The following is a 21,147-nucleotide window of genomic DNA, read 5'->3' as shown; positions in this document are numbered from 1 at the left end:
AGCTCTGCACCTCATTCCATAATACAAGTGCTCCCTTGCCATAAAACTTCCCCTTCCCTTGAATCTCCAAAACAGAAAAGCAGAGGGTTTTGTTGTTGGTTTTTCCCCAGACAGGGGTGCAAAAGGCACACATTTTGTAAAGATAATCCATTTTGGCAAAGGGTTATGGCTGCATAGGCAGTGAGCCTGTTCTTACCTGAGGAAAATCACCGTTTTTCGGCAAACAATCGGCAAAGCTAGGGGTTGCATAGTTGGTATCCGGGAATGGTAGCCCGCCAATGGAATTTGTGTAGAAATCGCAAGTGGTATTAAAATATTGCCTAGGTAAAAGGGAGATAGGGAGAGATATTAATTCAGGCACATTTGAATGACAGCATTTTGTTTGCCACAGACAAGTGTATAACACTAACCTTACACTGCATCTACACTACCTTGGGCAAGTCACACTCTCTCAGCAGGCAATGGCATATCTCTTCTGAACAAATCTTGCCAAGAAAACCCTATGATAGGCATCCAAAACACACCACAGAAATAATCCAGTATGAGACTGCTTTAACTGACCTGGCTCAGTGTTAGGAAATCCTGGGAATTGTAGTTTATTGTGGCATCAGAGCTCTCTGGCAGAGGCGGCTAAATGTCTCACATAACTGCAGTTCCCAGAATTCCTTAGCACTGAGCCAGGGCAGTTAAAGAGGTCTCAAACTGGATTATCTCTTCTGTGTGTTTTGGACCAGATTTACCTTATGACCACCATAAGTCAGAAATGATTTGAAGGCACACAACAAAAAACAAGTGGATTTCCCAAAACTGATGAATAACAGGAATAAACTACTTTTAAAAAGTAACTTTTCGGGCTTGTTACACATACACATACACTTATTTATTAGTTGCACTGATACCCTGCCTTTCCTGCTTTGAGTTCAAGGAGGCCTCTATGGTTTTCCTCTTCCTCCCCACTTTCGTTTCACTACAACCTTGTAAGGCAGGCCAGGGTACAAGATAGAGAACATGACTGGCCCAAGGCCTCTCATTGAGTTTTATGGTTCAAAGGGGACTTGAACCTGAGTCTCTGGAGTCCAACAGTCTAATCTTTACAGTACATCCCACTGGTTTCCATATCTAGTCTTATTTTTATGACACCGGTTCTGCCCTACTCCCTGAATATCAGCAAAGCTTCCCTCTCTGCAACAATGAGCTACCTTGACTCCTATTTTAGAATAAATTCTATCGTTGTTGCAGTGTGCCTTCAAGTTGTTTCTGACTTATGGCGACCCTATCACGGGATATTCTTGGAAAGTTTCTTCAGAGAGGATTTTCCACTGCCATACCCTGAGGCTGAGTGAGAGAATGTGACTTGCCAAGCCAGGATCTGAAGCCTGTTCCCTGGACTCCTAGCCCAACATTCAAAACACTATACCACGCTGGCTCTGAAGATTTATTCAAAGCTGGTTTGGTACTGTAAATAAAGGGGGGGGGGGGGGGAATGAGGACCGGCCACTTGACAAGCCTTCCTTTGAGCAGAGTGATGGGAAAGACACAGAAAATTAAATTTTCTAATTTCACTGCAGACACCCATAAGGAACACTTATCTATTTGTGTTTAGGGGAAGGGGAGGAAAGTGGGTATTCATAAATTTTCCATTCTCTCCTCTCTGGAAAGTTCAGGTCAAAATCAGGAGATTGCACACCCACAAACAGCACTCTTCCTCTTCACCCCTTGCAAGCCTCTGAGCCACCCCACTCTCTCCACCCCACATGGTTTGGTTTTGGTTTTACTATCAAAGCTCCACCACGTGAAAACCTCCCACATCCCTTTGACATGTTGCTTCATCACCTTTCCAGTAAACCGGCTGCCGGGTGAGTTGACATGTGAGCGAGGCAGCCGCCTGGCACAACAACCAAAAGTCAAGCTCGGAAGCGCTTGAGAAACCAACAGGGCACCCAAGGGAAGATCCAAGGAAAAACAAATTCCTTTAGATTTTCAAGTCTTTGCCCCTCTCAGCTTCAGTGCTGTGGCATCGGACAAAGTATGGCCATACACATGTTGTTATACTGCAACTCCCATTACTCCTCATATTGTTCAACAATACCTGGAAGGGGCCACACTATGGCTTCCCACAAAGGAGGACAACCTTAGGCCTTCCAGGTGTTTTAGAATTTTGTTGCTGTTGTTGTGTGTCTCCAGGTCATTTTTGACTTATGGTGACCCTACAACCAACCTGTCATGAGGTTTTTATGACAAGATTTGTTCAGAGAGGTTTGCCATTGCCTCCTCCTGAAGCTGAGAGCGTGTGGCTTGCCCAGGGTCACCCAGTGGGTTTCATGGCCGAGCTGGGAATCCAACCCTGATCTCCAGTGTTGAGTGTTGTAGTCCTACACTCAAACCACTACAGTCTGTGGGAAAAGCACAGACTTTCAAGGCAGGTGCAGCAATGTGTCTGCAGTAAAAAAAGATTCATCAGGGAAAGAACTAGATTCTTCTTCACCTATTCCTACTCTAGACACCTATGGCTGACGACGACAGGCAAAGTAAACAGCAACTGCCTCCAGAATCCCTTACTGAGAGTTGCACAAACAGCAAAACAGAGAGAAAGGAGAAGAGCTGATCAGGCTGCCTCACCAACTACTCCTGCAACCATCTGTGTGTCTGGCCACCAAAATGGAAATCCTAAGAAAAGTGGAGATTGATGAAAGAATTTTAAAAAGCACCACTGAAAAAAGCACCACTTTCAAGAGGAACTTTTGCCTTCCAAGTGGCCTCTAGAAGGCCCAAATTGTTTCTGTTGACTTCTCATAGGGCTTACCTGACTTGGTTGCTTTATTTCATACATGCATATTGTTAGCTTTGAATAAAAAGTTTGTTGAAACATAGTGAATTCCTCTTTTGGGGTGGGGGAGGATGAGGGATTGCAAGAACTTATCCCTATTCCCTACATGGTATTTCTAGCTCTGAAACGAAATTATTCTGTTGAAAAAGGTAAAGCCTGCTGAGGTATACCTGCGTTAATGCACATGCATGCGCGCGTGTGTGTATGAAATCAGCAGACTTAAGCTTCGACAAAACAAAAGCCCATTAATATGTTAACAGCTGCTGCCAAGCAAGACCGAGGCAGAAGAGAAGGCAAAGAGAAGAGGGAGGTCTGTGAATCGATAAGTCCCATCTATGATCCCCTATTCAATATGCAGTACGCAAACAAAAAGGAGGAGGAGGAGAACTTCTGTTATCACCTCCCAGGAGGATCAAGAAGGAGAATTTACAGGAATCCTCCTGAAAGGAAAGAAAAAAAGCACAGCCCATTCCAAGCATGGGCATCAACTGCAGACACACGGCGGCCGGCCAGGAGGCAGCTGGGTCTGCCATTCTCAGCTCCTGCTGAACAGAGATGCCAAGAAGGAGAGAGAGAGAACCCCTTCCCCCAGTGTGGACACAACACATGTGCCTCTTCTCCACATATATACAGACACATGTATGTACCACAAGCTGCTGGCCCACATTAAGTCAGGCTTGTGGGACTGAGCAACACTTTCCTGCAGGGCTAGCTAGCTGGGAGATTGCTAGCTACTCAGAAGAATCTCTGAGGAACCTGGAAAAGGCTGGCCAAGAGTTTCCAGCTCATGATCAATAAACCATAGAACCTGAAGCCAAGGGCTGTCTAGTTCAACCTGCTGCCAGTGAAGGAGTTCACCACAACAGTAGAGGTAGACTTCCAACCTCCATCTAAAAACCTCCAACAAAGAAGGTTTGGATGAAGAAGCACACATAAATGCATATATGTTGAAATGGGCTCAAAGTACTGGGTCCCCTATCCAAATGGGAAAATGGGAAAAGATGTGGACAAAAAGTGTTAAATTTATGTTGAGTTATGATTTAAGGTATTGTAAACTAATCGTTTGTATGCAGTAGAAGTTATGATTTAAGGGGAAATTATTATATAATGCATAGGTGGTATTTAACACTGGATAGGCTATCAAACATGTTTAAAAAATAGTTCAAATAAGTACTGGAAACATAAACAGAAAATTGAGACCTAGTTCCACCAGATGTGGTAGACTTGCAATGAAGCATATAAATTTTGGCCTCAAATTCATTCATTGTTGGAAGACATTTTAAAAGTTAAAATAAGGTTTAATACATTCCTGCATGGCAGGGGGTTGGTAAGATGGAAAGATGTTGCTATTCTGGATGGCCCTTGTGTTCTCTTCCAACACTGAGATTCTATGATTCTATGAACCAGAGACTTTTCTGTTGAGAATGTCGAATGAACAAATCAAGAAGAATCTTAAAACATTTCATTACTGCAGGAAGAATAGTGTATGCCAAAAGCTGGAAAGATGTCACTATTCCGATAAAGGAAAGCTGGTTGACAATGACAACTGAACTTGCTGAAATTAACAAATTGGCAATGTTAATTAAGAAGAAATCTTTGAATAATTTTAAGAAAGATTAGGAATTGTTCATTACTTTCTTGCATACTATTGGGGCTATACCTCTGTTTTAGGTTTTGTAATGCAGCAGAAGAATAAATATAAATTATATAAAGGAAGTATAGTAGTACAGTGGGTCCTTGTTATCCACTGGGGTTTGGTTCCAGGACCTCCCCCCCCCTTCGTGGATAACAAAATCCATGAATGCTCAAGTCCCATTAAAGTCAATGGCAAAGCAAAATGGTGTCCCTTATATAAAATGGAAAATCAAGATTTGCTATCTGGAATTTATATATTTTTTGGAATCTGTGGATAAAAAAATCCATGGATAAGGAGGGTTGACTGTTGTGGAATATAACCATCAGTCTGGGAGTGGGAAGTGTAAGTATTGTTAGTTTTTGTTTTGCAGTTTAGCTGGGTTTCTGGTTTTGTTTGTTATGCATGTTTGTTTTACAGTTGGCCTTCTGTACCCATGGATTCAAGTACCCACAGCTTGAAAATATTTTTTAAAAGTATAAATTTCAAATAGTAAACCTTGAATTTGCCATTTTATATAAGGGGCACCATTTTACTATGCCACTGTATTTAATGGGACTTGAGAATCCATCAATTTTGGTATCCACGAGGGGTCATGCAACCAAACCCCAGTGGATACCAAGGGCCCTTGTATGTATAAAAGAGAATGTGGTTGTGTTTATGTTCAAGAAAAAAAAAGACTTTAAAAATACACACATACACAAGCGAAAGGATGCATTTTCTCTGGCACAGCTTGGGCTTTGTACTCCTTATTTCTTCTCCCGCTTTGCTTGCTGGCCTGTGAAATATGAGGATTAATTGGCTCCCTTTGACTGGGTCTTCCTGCTGGTTTTAGAGTCTTGCTCAGAATCCCTGGCCTGTAGTAACTCTGACGTGGAATTGGAGACGTCGCTGGTGCCAGAACGTGTCATGCTTGGAAAGATGACAGCTACTCTGCAGGGACTGTTCCATCGCTGCAGCTCCCATGGAGACAGGTGGGAGGGTTTCTCAGCCCACATCCTGGGTCTAAACCCACCAGAGCTGAATTTCAACTTCCTCTGCTCTGACCACAGCCAGTTCTGCCATGAAGTGGTTTGCCTCAGGCGTATGACACCAGGAGGTGGCAAAGAGCTATCATGGGAGAGAGAGCTGTGTCCTATAAATGTCCTGCCATTTGGGAGAACTATGATTCTATTAATGCAAAGATTTTGGCCTGCATTAACAGAACCACAGTTTCCAAGTCAAGGGAGCTAATAGTCCCACCACGTTTTTGTGCTAGTGAGGCCTCCTCTGGAGTCCTGAGTTCAATTATAGACACTCCAGTTTAAGAAGGATATATAGACCAGGGTCAGAGGACAACAAAGAATGACAGGAGGTACAAAGAGCAAAAACATAGGAGGCAAGGTTGAGCAAGTTGGGCAAGTTTCGTCTTATTTAGATTGTAAGCCAGAAGAAAGATATGCTCTGAGAGCCTTTGCAGCTGAAGAGTGGGGTATAAATACTGTAAATAAATAAACTTTAATCTGGTGAAGACAAAACTGAGGAGTGAGATGATCGCACTCTTTAAAAACCACAAGGGCTATCACATAGAGGAGGGGACAGGTTTGTTCTCAGTTGCCCTCAGTTGCCCCAGGAGGACCTGGCTTTATGGTTTTCAGTTACAGGAGGTAGATTTCGATTGAACATTAGAAGGAACTTCTTGATGGTAAACGTAGCTGGGTAATGGACCCAATGATCTAGAGACGGTGGGGTCTCTTTCTCCTGTGATAGTCAAGTAGTGTCTTTAACCACACTGCTATGTCCCCCTCCTGGCCAAAATAGGAACTGTGAAGAAGAAGGTAATGGCAAAAAACCTCATCTGAATATATTTGGCCAAGAAAACCCTAGGGGAAAGTCTCGGAACTGACTCTAAGATACATAACAACAAGCTGTCCTGGCACCAGGTGATGCATTGGCCACAGAGACTGTGAACATAACAAAGGAGAAAGAGTTGCAATCTGCACCTGTGGCTGATGATCGCTTTGGCCTGTGAGCCCTCTGGCTGTCTGAACAGCTGGGGAAGAAGGAGCAACCTTGCGCTGTCCCGGAAACCCAGTGTAAGGACACGCTGGCATGGTGTTATGATCTACCCACAGTCTACAGTAATGCTTCTCAGACTTTCTGGTGCTGGGGACAATTATTATTTTTCAAATGTCCCAAGGACTGGCACTATATTTCTATGCAATGAGTACAACTGTTCCATTCTTTTCAGGAAATTGCCAGGGACCGGTAACAGTCCAGGGACCACCAGTATTACTCAAAGGATTATGGCTATGGTTTCAGGGGGTGGGAGGTGGGATTCTAGATAGTGAGATCAGGGTGGAATTCAATGCAGATATGTTATTGACAATGATAATGTTGCTAACACTGGAGGTTCAGAAACCATTTTTTGTGGTGTAGTGGTTTGAGCATTGGACTATGTCTATGACTCTGGAGATCAGGGTTTGATTCCCACTCAGCCATTGAAACTGACAGCAAGTCACACACTCTCAGCCCCAGAAAATGCCATGACAGGTTCACCTTAGGGTCGTATAAGTTGGAAACAACTTGAAGTCACACAACAACAACAACAACAACAACAACAACAACAACAACGCGAACATCCTGCCAGAAGGTAAGCTTAATTTGGGGTACTGAAAACATCCTCTTTTATGTGAAATGCCCTTCATTTGGGGACTTGCATTCCAATTCATACAGGACACCCCAAATCCCATATTTCTCAAGTTGCTGAGTGGAAGGCAGCTACACTCCCAACAGACTAATACCTGAACATTTGGTACAAAGCAAAATGGCCTCAAATAATACACTAAATGCTGCATCCACTGGGTTCATTTGTTTCTGCTCCATATGTTGAAGAGTGTGACTGGTGCCTACTCTTCTTCTTTTAGGGCCACTGCTGACAATAAACAGCATGCTCACAGCATGCTAACAACAGAAAAAGCTCCTGATTTCACAATGGCAAGTAGTCATTCTGAGACTTTTTGAGCTAAGGGTTCCTGCAAGATCTGAGATCCTATAGGAACCCAGAGATTTTGCAAAAGCCTCTCCTCTCATGAGATCTGAGGCAGCCTTGTACAGGCCTGGCACATGTGTTCCTAGCTAGCCTTGAGCTGGCATCCGACTGTCCCATACTGCTGCTTTAAAAACCTGGTGACACCATCTCAATTCAAATGTCTGGCATTAGATTTTCTGACGAATTTTAACTCTGTTATCTCTTGCTGTAACCACCTCCTTGCAGCCCCTATGCTCCATAATGGTTAACAGTTTCTTCAAATAATTCTTCCATATCTATAATTCACTTCACAAGTCATCATTGCTGGGATTGAAAAGCAGCATGCAAACATCACAGAAATAACAAATAATAAGCAGCACTTACTGGTTATCGCTCAGGTACGATGGCGCCGAATACGGAGCAGTTGAATACAAGTCTGGACTCCACCACCCAGAAGGAGAATTCTGCAAGCAGAGGAGGGCAGGTGTCAAATCCAACACTGCTTGCACATGAAAACTAAACTCAATGCAATGTTTCAGTTGGTCCAAAGAAATGCAGCCAGACTGTTATCTAGGGCAACAATTTATACACTGAAGTTGTAGAACTTCCTTCTCCAGGAGTTCTGACTGGCCCCCTCCCTAAATTCTTTCCCCTGGCAGTTAAAGACCTTTTTATTTAGAGAGACTGCAATAAAAAATAATCTCCCTTCTCAAAAGCCTGAAATTTTGTCTCTTTTCTACATCACATCTATTGATTGTTACCAATCCTCTTTGATTTTCAATACTTTGCAGCAGATGGAGCTTTTAACGGATGTGTGTGTGTACGTGCATGCTTTGTTTACTATGTATTAAATTAGTTTTTAAAACTGTTTTTAATCTGTCTTTTTAACTTTTTTAAAAATAGATCAATTGTGTTTTACCTTTTGTATTAATAGTTTTTAGTTGTACAGTGTCAAAGAAAGGCCTTTGCCTCCCAAAAGAAAGAGAACAGAGAGCAGGCTAACCGAACCTCTAATAGAAAGGAATTCCACAACCTGGAAGTAGCCACTGAGAAGGCTCTGTCTTGTGCCTTCAGCAAACGTGCCTGTCTGAAGATCTTAAAAACTCAGACAGGTTCAACCATACCTCCCATGGGCTATGACTAAAACTAGAGAGTTGGTTATGAGTAAAAGTATAACGAAAATTATATTCATCTCATATATGTCTATACAACTGGCACATGCTGGCAAAGCTTATTCTACAAGGGGCACTCACCTCTATGGTGTGCAGGCTGCGCTGGGCCTGAAGGGTGGGCATCCCATAGAGTGTGTTGCCTGACTGCTGGTGTGTATATGCAGAGTGGTAGCTCTTCCCTGCATCCATGGTGAAGTGCAACAAGGGCATCAGGCTTCGGGTTGCTTCATGGAGGAGGTGGGTGAGATCCCAGAATGTAGAAGAAAGGAAGAGGCGTTATCTATGCCACCCGCTCTGCAACATGTCCTAAAAAGGGAGGAAAAGCCATGGGTTATTCAGATGATGTTGATAATTTTATTCATTTTATATCCCTCCTTTCTCTAATAACGAGACTCAAGGGAGCTAAAAAACAGCACTGCCACTTGTTTGTGGAAGTACAATGGAAAGCAGTAGGAAAAAGAAAGGCCATATTATAGATGCATTCATTCAATCAACGAAGCCACAGACCAAAATTTGCAAGAACAGAGCTGTTAAGAACAGGGCATGTCTTGGAGGTCTTTCATTCAGAGAGCTATGATATGTCAAAGCCAACTTAACAGTAAATAACAACAAATAAGTTAAGACGACTGGACAGATGGAAACAGCATCAGTCTATGCGTAGCACTGAGTAGTAAAGGGATCCAAAGAGGTCTACATCACCAAACGCACAACACAATCCAGCAAAAGAATCCTGACTGTCCCATAATTGTACATTTTCAGGCATAATTGTACATTTTCAGGCAAAGGATCTTCTTGAGAAAGGAGCTTCTCATTCCTATATAGCAAAGGAAAGGGAGCATGTCTGCTTTAGGTGGAGTTTCTGGTACTTTCAGGGAAAGACACTCAAAATCTTAGGAGTCTCTAACACCAAACAACAGTCCCAGTCTAGAAAAAATGCTGGAAAACTCCCAATATCTCCCAGCAGCCTCAGTGTCCAACCCACATACCCACATCCTGCTGCATCATGACAGAAATAAGATCCCATCACAGAGATAAGACAGCTGCTTTTGTATATATAGGCATTCACTTGGTTTTGAAAGTAAGAAAGTCCTGAGGTAGGGCAACTGCCATCTGTGCCCTAAAAGTGTTGGACTATACCTCCCACCAGCCTAAGCCAACAATGATTCTTCCAGCTTGGCAAAGGAAACCAAACCCTTGTGTGGACTTGTGTGGCTAGTCTCTGTGACTCTTGACCACTTATATTCAACCAGTACAAAGGACTAAGAAATATAATCCAAGGCTTCTAATCTGCCAGAAAGGTGCCTTGGACATACTTAAGGCACATTCTGTTTTATATAAAGGAGACACAGCTGAGTCTTTGCATTTGAAAACAGATTTAATAGAATCCTAGGATTTCAGAAGGATCTTGGAGTTCATCTGGACAACATGGCTGCGGAATATGGGACGTACAATACAAAGGTGGGCATACAATGCAATTCTGGGCTGCATCAACAGGGGCACAGTGACCAGACTGAGAGAAGTAGTAGCACCACTCTATTCTGCTTAGGTCAGACCTCATCTGGAGTCCTGTGTTCAGTTCTCGGCATCACAATTCAGGAAGGATATTGACAAACTGGAGGGCAACCAAAATGGTGAAAGGTCTGGAAACCATGGCCTATGAGGAGCTGCTTAGGGAGCTGGGTATGTTTAGGTTAGAGAAGAGAAGACTAAAGGGTAACATGTCAGCCATCTTTAAATGTCTGAAGAGATGTCATGGAGAAGATAGAGTTGCTCCAGGTACTAGAACCGTTGCTTGAGAGACTAGAAAAAGAAAAAGAACCAGTGGGTTCAAATGACAAGAAAAAAAGATTACATCTAAATATTAGGAAGAATCTTTTATTACTGCAAAAGCTGTTTGACAGTGGAACTGACTGAATGTGGTGAATTCTCCTTTGTAGATCTTTAAACAGAGGTGGGAGGATCATATTTCAGGACTGCCTTAGTTGTATATTACTGTCTGGTGGGAGTTGAAATAGATGGCCCTTGCTGTCCCTTTCCACTCTAAGATTTTATAATTCTACTTCACAGTTTGCTACACCTACTAGTTCTCTTTACTTTTGTTTAACTAGAACCCCTAGGCCCACAGGGTTCAAAATAAGAGCAGGGTGATGCAGATTCCTTAGAATGAAGGACCAAGGGAATCATAAATACTTGGATGGGAGACCACCAGTTATTCCCAGGAATTATCCAAGTAGGACTAAGAAAGAGCCTTACCTGAAACCCTGGAATTCTACAGCTTCCTGCAAGAGTTGACAACACTGGGGTAGATGAAGCAATGGTCCAATGCCAGATAAAGCAGTTTCCTACATGTTTCTAAGAGTGTCTCTGAGCTTCTGCTCAACCCAGTTAACTTGTTTTACTTCCAGAAGTGAGCCTGTTGTCCTTCCACACCCAAATCCACTATTCAATCCAATCCATTGGAGAAAAATGCAGCCTGGGATCTATACAGTGGTTATCAAGCTCTGGTCATCTAGGATGTTTGTGACTTCAACTCCCAGAAGCCCTAGCCAGCATGGTCAATGTTCAGGGATTATGGGATATGAGGTTGCAAATATCTGATCCTAAGGATGTTATAGTAATTTGAGAACCACTATACTAGTAGAGCCTGATCTACCATCTGGTCACACAGGTTTAGATTCGGTCTCATATGGCCAGTCTCTGTGACTCCTGACCACTTCTATTCAACTAGTACAAAGAACTAAGAAATATAATAATCGGAGTTCTTCTAGTCAATTACACAACCCTCCATCCTCCCCAACCAGTATTGCTGGTGGTCAAGGGTGATGAGAGTTGTAGTCCAACAAACCTAGACTGGGGAAAGGGCTACTCCAGAAGCCAAGATCCCACCCTGAGGACAATTGGTTTCACAAGCCAATGTGTTGTCACTATGTCCACCACTTCCTCCTCCTACTTTTGTGGCTTGAATTAAAATATTTGGCATACCTTTGGGAAGGGACAAAGCTGATTTTGCAAGGAGACAAGCCTTGCCCTCATTTGGATCTTTTCCTTCTGGGGAAAAGTCATGGGCGGGTGGATAGAGGGGTGGAAGGCAAAATCCGCAAAGCTACCCAAAATCAGGCATGTGACAACAAACCTTCTCCACTAATTGACACAATTCCATTCAAGGCTTTAAAAATAGTCCAAGTAGAGCACTCTCAAACCCAAACTCCCCCCTTGATATGGTTCAGCCACAACTCGCATCATCCTTCACTTCTGGTAATGGCTTCTGGGGCCAACAAAAGACAAATCCAGAGTAACTAGAGGAGAGAACAGGATTGTATCAATTAAACATTAGAATAGATTTCGACTGAGCATTAGAAGGAATCTCTTGACAGTGGGAATGGTTCAGCAATGGAACCAATGAACTAGAGTGGTGGTAGGGTCTGGACCTTCACAAAGTGGCTGAGAATGCTTTAGTTCAGCAGTTCCCACATTTTGGTCCTCCAAAAGTCCTAGCCAGTTTGGCCAGCAGTCACAAATTCTGGGAGCTGAAGTCCAAAACCCTGTCTCCATGACCTTACCAAACATGCCTGCGATGATGGCAGGATCAAGAAAAGGCCCTGCTTTGAAGATCAGAGATTAAATTCATATAGGACTACAGTACAGTCTCTGTCCCACAAAGTGGCTTTTGTGGGCTAAGTGTGGACTTCCAGGCATTCTTGGACTGCACCTCCCATCATCCTTCACCACCGGCTTGTCTGCTTAAACTAGATGGAAACTGAAGACCAACATCTGGTGGGCTACATACTCCAAACCTTAGTTTAAGAAAGGTTTGATTTTACTAGATGTTCCTGAAAAAATTCTGCCTAGCATTTCCATTTTGCGGCCAAACCTAGCACACAAAGCTGCTGGGAAGATCAAAACTGGGGTGGGGAGGACCACGTACGTCACCTTGGATAAAGAGGACAAATATGTTTTAATTTAAGTATGCTATTTTCACTTGCGGGAAAGTGCTGTGAGTATTCAAAGGGTTGGACAATGTGCCCTTGGGGATCCCTTCCAACTCTGTGGTTCTGAGTCTAGTTTACACAGTCTGACAAAAAGTCAAGACCCACATAACCCCAAATCAACCCAGAATGCCCTATAACATTTTTTTTTCTCATTAGATAACTTCAACACAGCCTTTGTTCACTGCACAAAATGGTTATCCTAGAGTTTACAAGAAAGAGGCAAGGACAAAAGGTGCGACTATACCTCCCAGCATCCCTCACTCATCTGCTACTAGCTGGGGCCAATGGAAATCACTGTCCAAGAACATCCAAAAGGCTACAAGTTTTGCCCACTCCTGATTTAAGGAATGGGAAAAGCTGTAAATTTTCCACTTGCTTTAAGACAAGTGACCAGCTCTTGTCCTTTACGAGCAGAGTTGTCTCTTTTTTATGATGCTGTAAAACTCCAATAAAATACTAGCTGTTTTAAAAGTGTCAGTCTGGGCTTTGTAAAGACAGGCAGGATGTTCCCAGACTCGGGGAGCATGATCGTTCTGTCTCACTATGATTGAGAACCAGAAAGAGGGTCTGAACAACCCTTCTGGCTCTTGGCTCCAGTTTGCGGTACTCCACATACTGAGGCAGCATCTCATTGTAACATAAGAAACTCCAGAACTTTATCCATCTGTTCCAGAAAATCCTAGTTTATTGGGAAGGCTGTTATTCCAGAAAACTCCACTCCCCGCACTAAATCAAGTAGGAATAATTTCCATTTGCATTGAAATTTAAATTATATTCACCCAAAATAAATGACAGGGACTGTTAGTCATCAAAATGCCAAGATTTTCATCTCCTTGGCTGCTGGGGAAACATAAGCCTTTTATTTCCATTAGCAGCCAACCATCTGCCCAAGAACCTGAGGGCAGCAGTATCGTCTTATGCTTCCCCTCCTGGGCATTTAGTACTCTGAGGCAGACTGCCCCTCTGCATGGAGGCTCTATTTTCACAAAAATCATACATTTGGGGGCTATACATTCCGATCAGTGCAGGAATTCACTATTTAATCATTCTTGCAAGATAGCCACCCAAAAATCTCTAAAGATCTGCTGCTTTCCAAGGTAGTCTATTCCACTATGAAAGAACTCTTACCATCAGTAGGTTCTTCCTAATGTTTGGATTTAATCTCTTTTAAAATCTGAATACATTGGTTCATATTCTAGCATCTGGACCAGCAGAACACAAGCTTGCTCCGTCTTCTATATGACCTTCTTTCAGGTATTTGAAAATGGCTATCATATCAGCTCTTCATCTTTTCCAGCCTAAACCACACATTTCCATCTGTGTATGTGTGTATGTGCCTACAAGTTGCCTGTGCGTTCAAGTTGACTTCTGAGCACGCCATAATTTCATATGATTTTCTTAGGCCAGGAAGATTTCGAGCCAGGAGGTTCCTTCCTCCGAAATACAGCCTACAGCACCTGGGACCATTGGCAATCTCCCATCCAAGTACTAACCAGGCTGACTCTGCTTAGCTTCTGCGATCGGATGGGATCTGGTGCCTTTCGGATATTTAGGCCACCTATCCAGCTATTTTGTTATCAAAAGTTATCTTAAATCACACTTTGCAAAATTAATCCAGAAGTCGATCTAAATCTGGCCTGTGGTCCGTATGCAGTCATGAATCCCTCCCCACTTTTCCTAAACCCACCCCCCTCAATGTTTTAAATGTTTGAGTACAGTATTTGGACTTTTTGCTCAGAAACATGCAAAACACTCCAAGCCCCACAGAGAAAGCTTCTTCAAGCACCTTCAAACAGTCTCATCAGAGCCCTTCTCAAAATGATGGGAGGAAGTGATGTGACATAATTTCCAGTGGCCATTTTGGGAAGGACTTGGATGAAGACAGGAGTATTTGGGAACACTGTTAGTTGGGAGGGTGAAGGGGGGAAACTGGCCCTGCCCTCTCAATGCAGTTGCTTCCCAAATCTAAACCATCATCCTGCTTTTCTCAGGTTGCATCCAGATGAGAACACAAGAAACTGGATCAGCCACTTTGCCCCAGCATTATATTCATCCATCATGTCAGCCCAAAGCCCCAGAGCACAGGTATGACCCAGTGCTCTGAATTTTCTTTTCGCTATCTTTGGAGACATTTTGCACACTGCTATTTAGTAATTGATTCAGCATTTCTGTAAACGTGCAAACTCTAAAATGGCAATACATGTCACCTTGTAGCACAAACCATTCAAAAGCAGTTGTTCTGAATGGGTTGTTTGCCTCATTGTGTTCAATCAGCCTGTCCTGCTGTTTTGTGTGTGCACACACACTTAACTATACAAAAGAACTAGTCCTAGAAAATATAAATCTTGCAGTCATTGGAGAAAACAACTCCAAGTCCAACAGTGTCTAGGTCAACATGATCCATGAGAGTTGTAGACCTCTCAGAAATCCTGGGAGGCCCCTGGTGACAGGAATGGACCATTCTCGAACCCTGGTCTCCAAAGTTATAGTCCAACACTCAAACTACTATGCCATGCTGGCTCCAGGAATGGCTCAAATAAATTAATCCCACCACATATTCCTTGACTTGTGGAACTCATTGCCAGAAAAGGTGACAGTGCCCACTGGTTTAGACAGCATTTTTTAAAACAGGAAGCATTTGAGAAATTCCTAGAGGTCAAGTCTATAGTAGTGTTTTTCCAGGATGGTTCAACAGAATATCCAATTCAGGAGCAGTCTACTTTAAAGTAGAAAAAAGGAAGAAACGCCGTAATGACAATACAGAGAAAAGTGCAGTGTTCCCTTTCCGTCCCATATCTGTGGGTTTCCCAGAAGCCCATAGCGGGCCAAAAGCTTAACTAGTTAGAAACACAAGCCCATATCAATCCCAGCATTGAAAATTCTTGTTTCTCCCTCCCCGATATTATCTTTCGAAACCCCAAGAGATCTACTTTTAATGGGAGGTGCTGCTCCCGCCTTTTCCCAAGTTTCTAACAGCTTTTGCTAGGAAAGAGAAAGCCAGCGATTCCCGTAAGAGCTGCCGTTACGGAGCTTCTCTTACTTACGGTTTTACGAAGGGTAACTTATTATGACGAGTATAAAATCAATAGGGGGAAGAATGAGAGAGAGAGAGAGAGAGAGAGAGAGAACGAACTTCCCCAACCTCTTTTGCATTATCATGTGGCCACAACTCCTGGAACAGTTAGATCTCATTTGAGTGTGATCTGTTTCCTAAACAGTCTCTTCTGCTTACGAAATTTTGATCAGCTCAAGGAGAGACCTATATGTGTAGGTAGACAAGGTAGCTAAATTCTGGATTTAAAAAAATAAATCTGGACCTCTCCTAGATCTCAAGATACAAACAAAACCATGCAAGACATATGGGAGCTGATCTAGGAATCTCAGGATCAAGGCAACCTAAATTCTGCACTAAGGAAAGCTGGAATGTGCTGCAACCTGTTTAAGCAAGAATTATAAAAGTTTGAAGGGACCCCAAGGGCCAACTAGTCTAACCCTCTGCAATGCAGAGATATACAACTGAACAATCCCACAAGATGACCATTCATCTTTTGTTTAAGGATCTCCAAAAAAGAGAGCCCACCAGTCGCATCCACTGTTGAACTGTTCTTACATTCAAGAAGGTCTGCCTCATGTTTAGGTGGAATCTGCTTTCTTGTAATTTGAATTCATGTTCTACTCTCAGGAGCTGCAGAAAACAAACTTCCTTAGCAATACTTTATAAACCATGGTGACATTATTAATTTACAAACTAAGGTTTCTTTAACATTAGACAGTATTCAATTATTTTATTGCATTTATATGCCACCTTTCTCCCAGAGTGGGACCCAAAGTGGCTTCCAGAAACAGTAAATTAAAAACATTAAAGATAGTTATGCTATCACTTCTCAATCTTTTTATCTTCAGGCTAAACAATCCCACTCCCAAAGCTGTTCCAGAGCTTGCTTTCCAGCCCTTTTACCTGTACTATCTTGGTCACATTCCAGTTTGACAATATCCTTGTTAAAACTGTGGTGCACAGAAATGGACACAGTTTTTCAGGATGATAATTCATCAAGTCAAGTTAAATCTATGCAATTTATTCCACCCTTACCAATATCTTCCCAAGTGACTAGCTTTGCTCACTGGTTGTTACAACACATCAGATTTTCTTAAACTCGAAAGAACTACGTATCTTTCTTTCAGTTTCACAGAGTTCACTAGGTTTGATGGCTTAGAGACAAATTCTCTCACAATCTAAGAATACAGTACAGCTTCCAACAGTTGGGGAGGATGTATGAGTTGATACAGACTCCACATCTCTCTTAATACCATCCTCTAACACACACCCTCCACCAATACGTTTTCATATGGTTCATAGTTTAATTCAGTTTTAAAGTTGACTGTACATTCATCACTGTTATCTTTTTAATGTGTAAGCCACCTCACCTCCCAGTCTCAAGGAAAAAGTGGGATATAAATAAAGTTTAATGTTATTATTACATTGTTGTATGTTTTCAAGTCATTTCTGACTTATGGTTACCCTAAAGTGAATTTTTGTTGTTGTGTGCCTTCCAAGTCATTTCTGACTTACAGCAACCTTACGGAGAACCTATCATAGTATCAAATCTGGAGAGACTCCCATCCTCAATCACACTGGCTCCAAACAGATCTGCAAAGATTTCCCAAACTGTGACGGGAAATTTCACTGTAGAAGAACCTGAGAGTCGCTTGGCAGGCCGGAAAATAAAAACTCTGCTGACCCAGCGTTCTAACCACTAACCGAGGCTTCCTTGCAAAACGCCAAACACCGAAATACAACTCCTCTGGGGCAATATCCAATTACCCGACAAGGCAACTTTTAATGTGGCTAGGTTTAATTATCCTCATTGATAAGCTTTGGGCTGGCTTGTGACAAATGGGGAGAGATGCTGCTTCTGAAAGCACTTGACCAAGACGGAGGAAATAAGGGTTGAAAGCTCTGGGATGGCGTATAGCGTCTTGGAAGAACAAGGTACAACCACAGAAGTTTAGAATATGATGGCGTATAACTGGACATTCTACTGTCTCCCTGTTTGTTACTTTATACACAGGGAACTCTTACCTACTTGAACGGATTCAAGGATTCTAGCCTCACTTCCCTTCTGGGATAGACTTGTTTACGACTTGTAAAGGGAGTTTCCAACAAGAGGGAATGAGCCTTCCAAGGTAAATCTCTATCCTGCAAAACAATGGACAACTTGTGTCAAGCAAGCCGGGACACAATCTGATTTCCCACCAACAAGAAGCCAGGCTTGGCCTCTCCCTCACCTGTCACCAGATGCAGCATGGTATTGTGGTTTGAATGTTGGGCAAGGACTCTAGGAGTCCAGGGTTGAAATCCTCACTCAACCACGGAAACCCACTGGGGACCTTGGGAAAGAGCCTCTCGTAGCCTCAGAGGAAGACAGTAGCAAACCAGCTCCGAATAAATCTTCAGAGCCAGTGTGGTGCAGTCGGTTGAGAATTGGACTAGGACTCTGGGAGGCAGGAGTTCAAATCACCACTCAACTATTGAGCAATCCTGGGCCAATCTCCACCTCTCCGTCTTAGAGAAAGGCCATGGGAAACCCTCTCTGAACAGTCTTTCCAAGAAACCCCAATGATAGGTTTGACTTAGGGTTGCCATGAGTTGAAAGCAACTTCAGGGCACACATTACACACACATCTAGATACCACCTAGCAGCCATTCCACTAGGCCAAGAGTGGGCATAGTGCAGTCGGTGGGCCACGGACAGCACCTGGGCCCCACTGTTGTAGCCTCCATATTATCCAAATTATTTAAAATGGTTTGTAGCCATTTTTGCACCCAAGAACCTCTTCAACACACAAAAATACCCCCCATCCCAGTTTCACAAGCACCCAATGCACTACCCTCAAATACTTTTTTTCCTTACAATACTTCTTAAAATGGTGACAGGAAATGACATAAAATCACCTTCTATTGCTATTTTGAGAGGAATGTGAAGGAAATTCCAGCTTGTTGGAGGGGCAGGGAGGCCATGGGGTGGGTCTGGGAGGGAAACTGGTCCCTAGCCCTCATGCAGCTACTCATCCTTGCACTAGGCTAGCAGACTTCACTGCAACAAGAAGTGATGCCAAAGGGATGTTTTGATTTGTTTTCCTCTTCCCAACCGATCACCATTTCCTTTTGTGCTGTGCTTCTTTCAAGACTGTTAGCCCGAGGACAAGGAATGTCTTGTCACTTTTAACTGATATGTAAGACAAAAGACAAAATCTTAGTAAGGTAGAAGGCAGAAGGAAAAGAGTAAGATCAGATTCCAGATGGAAAGACTTAATCAAGGAAACCATGGCCCTGAGTTTGCAAGATCTGAGCAGGGTGGCTGAAGATAGGGGGACTTGGAGGTCTCTCACGTAAGTTGAGGTTAACTTGGTGGCAGTTAACAACAACATGTAAGCCATTCTTAAATGCTTTGCAGCTGCCATAATTAAACCTGCAAACACAACCCCCACACACCTCTTTCCAAGTGTTCCACACAAAGCACAGGGACCCCACTAGACAGGACACACTCAGCACACCTGCCAACTCAGCTAGGTTCTGCCAGGTTCTCTGGTGTATCATCTCATACGTACTGTGCTTCATTTATTCTGTTGAAGGAGGCAGCAAGGGAGTCTGAAAAAGTTACTTGCTTGAACCACAACTTGGGAGGATCCCCTAGTGGCCACGCCAGCTGAAGCTGTTACAGTCCAAAAAAAGTAACTTTCCTAGGCTCCGGGCCACAGTTCTTAAACTGTCTGCCTTCCGGCAGTATCTTATTACCCAACCCACATTTAATGGCCCACACGAGAGCCGCTCCTGAAGAGGCAGCATTTAATTATCTGCATCGATAAGCTTTTGGCTGGCGGTTGACAGATGAGCACAGACACTGCTCCAGAAAAAAGAGGAACTTTCCTCTGGCAAAATTTATCTGCTGATGAATCCCTGCCTATAATTTCTTAAGAACCCCCTCTAGTGCAGTTAAGGGCATTCTGAAGGAATTTAACCACAACTCAGGGAAGGGTCGAGATGTTCACAGGCTTGGTATGTAGGGGGTCCTAGATTTAACTCCCATCATATCTAGGATGGGCTGGAGAAGACCCTGTCTGCCATCCTGGACAGTCAATTTTTAGAAAATCTACACCGTCAATGATCCATATATAAGAAATGCATGTGTGTGTAAATGCCTTCAAGTTGCCTGTCAATTTATGGCAACCCAATGAATTTCACATGGTTTTCTTAGCAAGGAACACTCAGAGATGGCCTTGCCAATTCCTTGTCTGAAATATAGCCTACAGAAACTTGTATTCCTTGGCAATCTCTCATCCAACTATTAACCAGGGCTGACCATGCTTGATGTCAAAGATCAGATGGGATCTGATGCTTTCAGAGTATTTGGGGCCTAATAAATGTGTAGTACCTACCATTTAGTAGCACTAAAGACACAATACCTGTGAAGACTTCACCGACAGACAGCAAAGACCAGCTCCCATCTCAGCACCTTCTAATAGCCTGGCAGTCTGGGGATGATGGGAGTAATGTCTAACATCAAGTGGGTTCTAGACTGCGAAAGGCTAGATACAGCAAGGTGATACAGAGCTACAGATGGGCCGAGAGTCTAACTTGGTACAAGGCAACTTCCCATATTCTTGTTCCTAAGAATGCTGAGGATCAGGCTTCTGTTTTTTTAGGAAAAATAATGTAAGGCAGCCTATTATGTGTGAGCTCAGGAAAGAGGACAGAACTTCCATGTTAAGTAGCAGTCCACTTGTAACTTCCAAGTCTGATGCAGAATTACAAGGAAAGGATTATATTCCAGATGCCATCAGGCTGGCCACCCTTGAAAACACGATATTGGGCTAAAGAAGCCATTGTTCGTAGCAGCTCTCTCCTCTATCCATCCAAAGTGCACCCGACTCATTTTTCTCAGTTTGGCAGAAACCCTTGAAAAGGTGCGTAGAGCTTTCCAGTTTGAGGAAGTGGTTTCTCTTGGGAACAGCTGCTGCCACTTTCTTCTTCCCCTATTTTAGGGCTGATGGCAAACTTTGGACTTGGTATTAAGATAAAAAAGTTGAACTGCGTGTCGCCCCTCAGCATCCTACACACCTGGATCTACAGAAAGCACAGACGCTTCTTCCACTCTGCAGATGTGCAGCCAAGGTTGGAAGGAAGTGGCCTAACACTAAGCCTTGGGTTTCAAAAGTCATGATCAGGGTAGATGGCAGAATACCTTCAAGCGATATTTTAGCAATGTTTCCAGTTTTTAAAAAGTCCTTGGCAGCATGTGATTCTTCTCATCTGGAGACCCAGTCAATCACAGCAGACAGCGCTAGGCTAGGTGTGTACCGTAGATAAGAAGTTGTTCTATACTGAATCAATCCACTGGTCCATGAAACTCTGTATTGTCTACACCCGTTTTACACGATCCCAGAGACTGGCAGGTCTTTTCTCCCTAATGTGCCAGGGACCAGCATCATATTTGTGCCCACTGGATATAACGCTT

The 21,147-nt window shown here is 43.1% G+C and overlaps 1 protein-coding gene across 8 annotated transcripts in view; it reads right to left on the bottom strand.

Moving 5' to 3' along the window:
* SBNO2 (strawberry notch homolog 2) overlaps positions 1 to 21,147 on the bottom strand; it is a 100,006-nt gene that overhangs the window by 56,072 nt on the left and 22,787 nt on the right. For 7 of the 8 annotated variants that reach the window (XM_042479796.1, XM_042479800.1, XM_042479797.1 and 4 more), the window contains 3 exons: positions 8,724 to 8,948; positions 7,855 to 7,934; positions 197 to 320 (listed from right to left, as the gene is read on the bottom strand). In XM_042479796.1, the coding sequence (XP_042335730.1) occupies positions 197 to 320; positions 7,855 to 7,934; positions 8,724 to 8,852 (333 nt within the window). In that variant the 5' untranslated portion in view covers positions 8,853 to 8,948. Of the gene's footprint in view, positions 1 to 196; positions 321 to 7,854; positions 7,935 to 8,723; positions 8,949 to 20,095; positions 20,116 to 21,147 lie in introns of those variants that run through there. The other variant, XM_042479802.1, reaches the window with a different exon arrangement.

This window comes from Sceloporus undulatus, chromosome 7 (assembly GCF_019175285.1).
Source record: "Sceloporus undulatus isolate JIND9_A2432 ecotype Alabama chromosome 7, SceUnd_v1.1, whole genome shotgun sequence".
Lineage (NCBI taxonomy): Eukaryota > Metazoa > Chordata > Lepidosauria > Squamata > Phrynosomatidae > Sceloporus > Sceloporus undulatus.
Note: the sequence above shows the minus strand (reverse complement) of the source record. Positions and strands in the feature narration are given on the sequence as shown.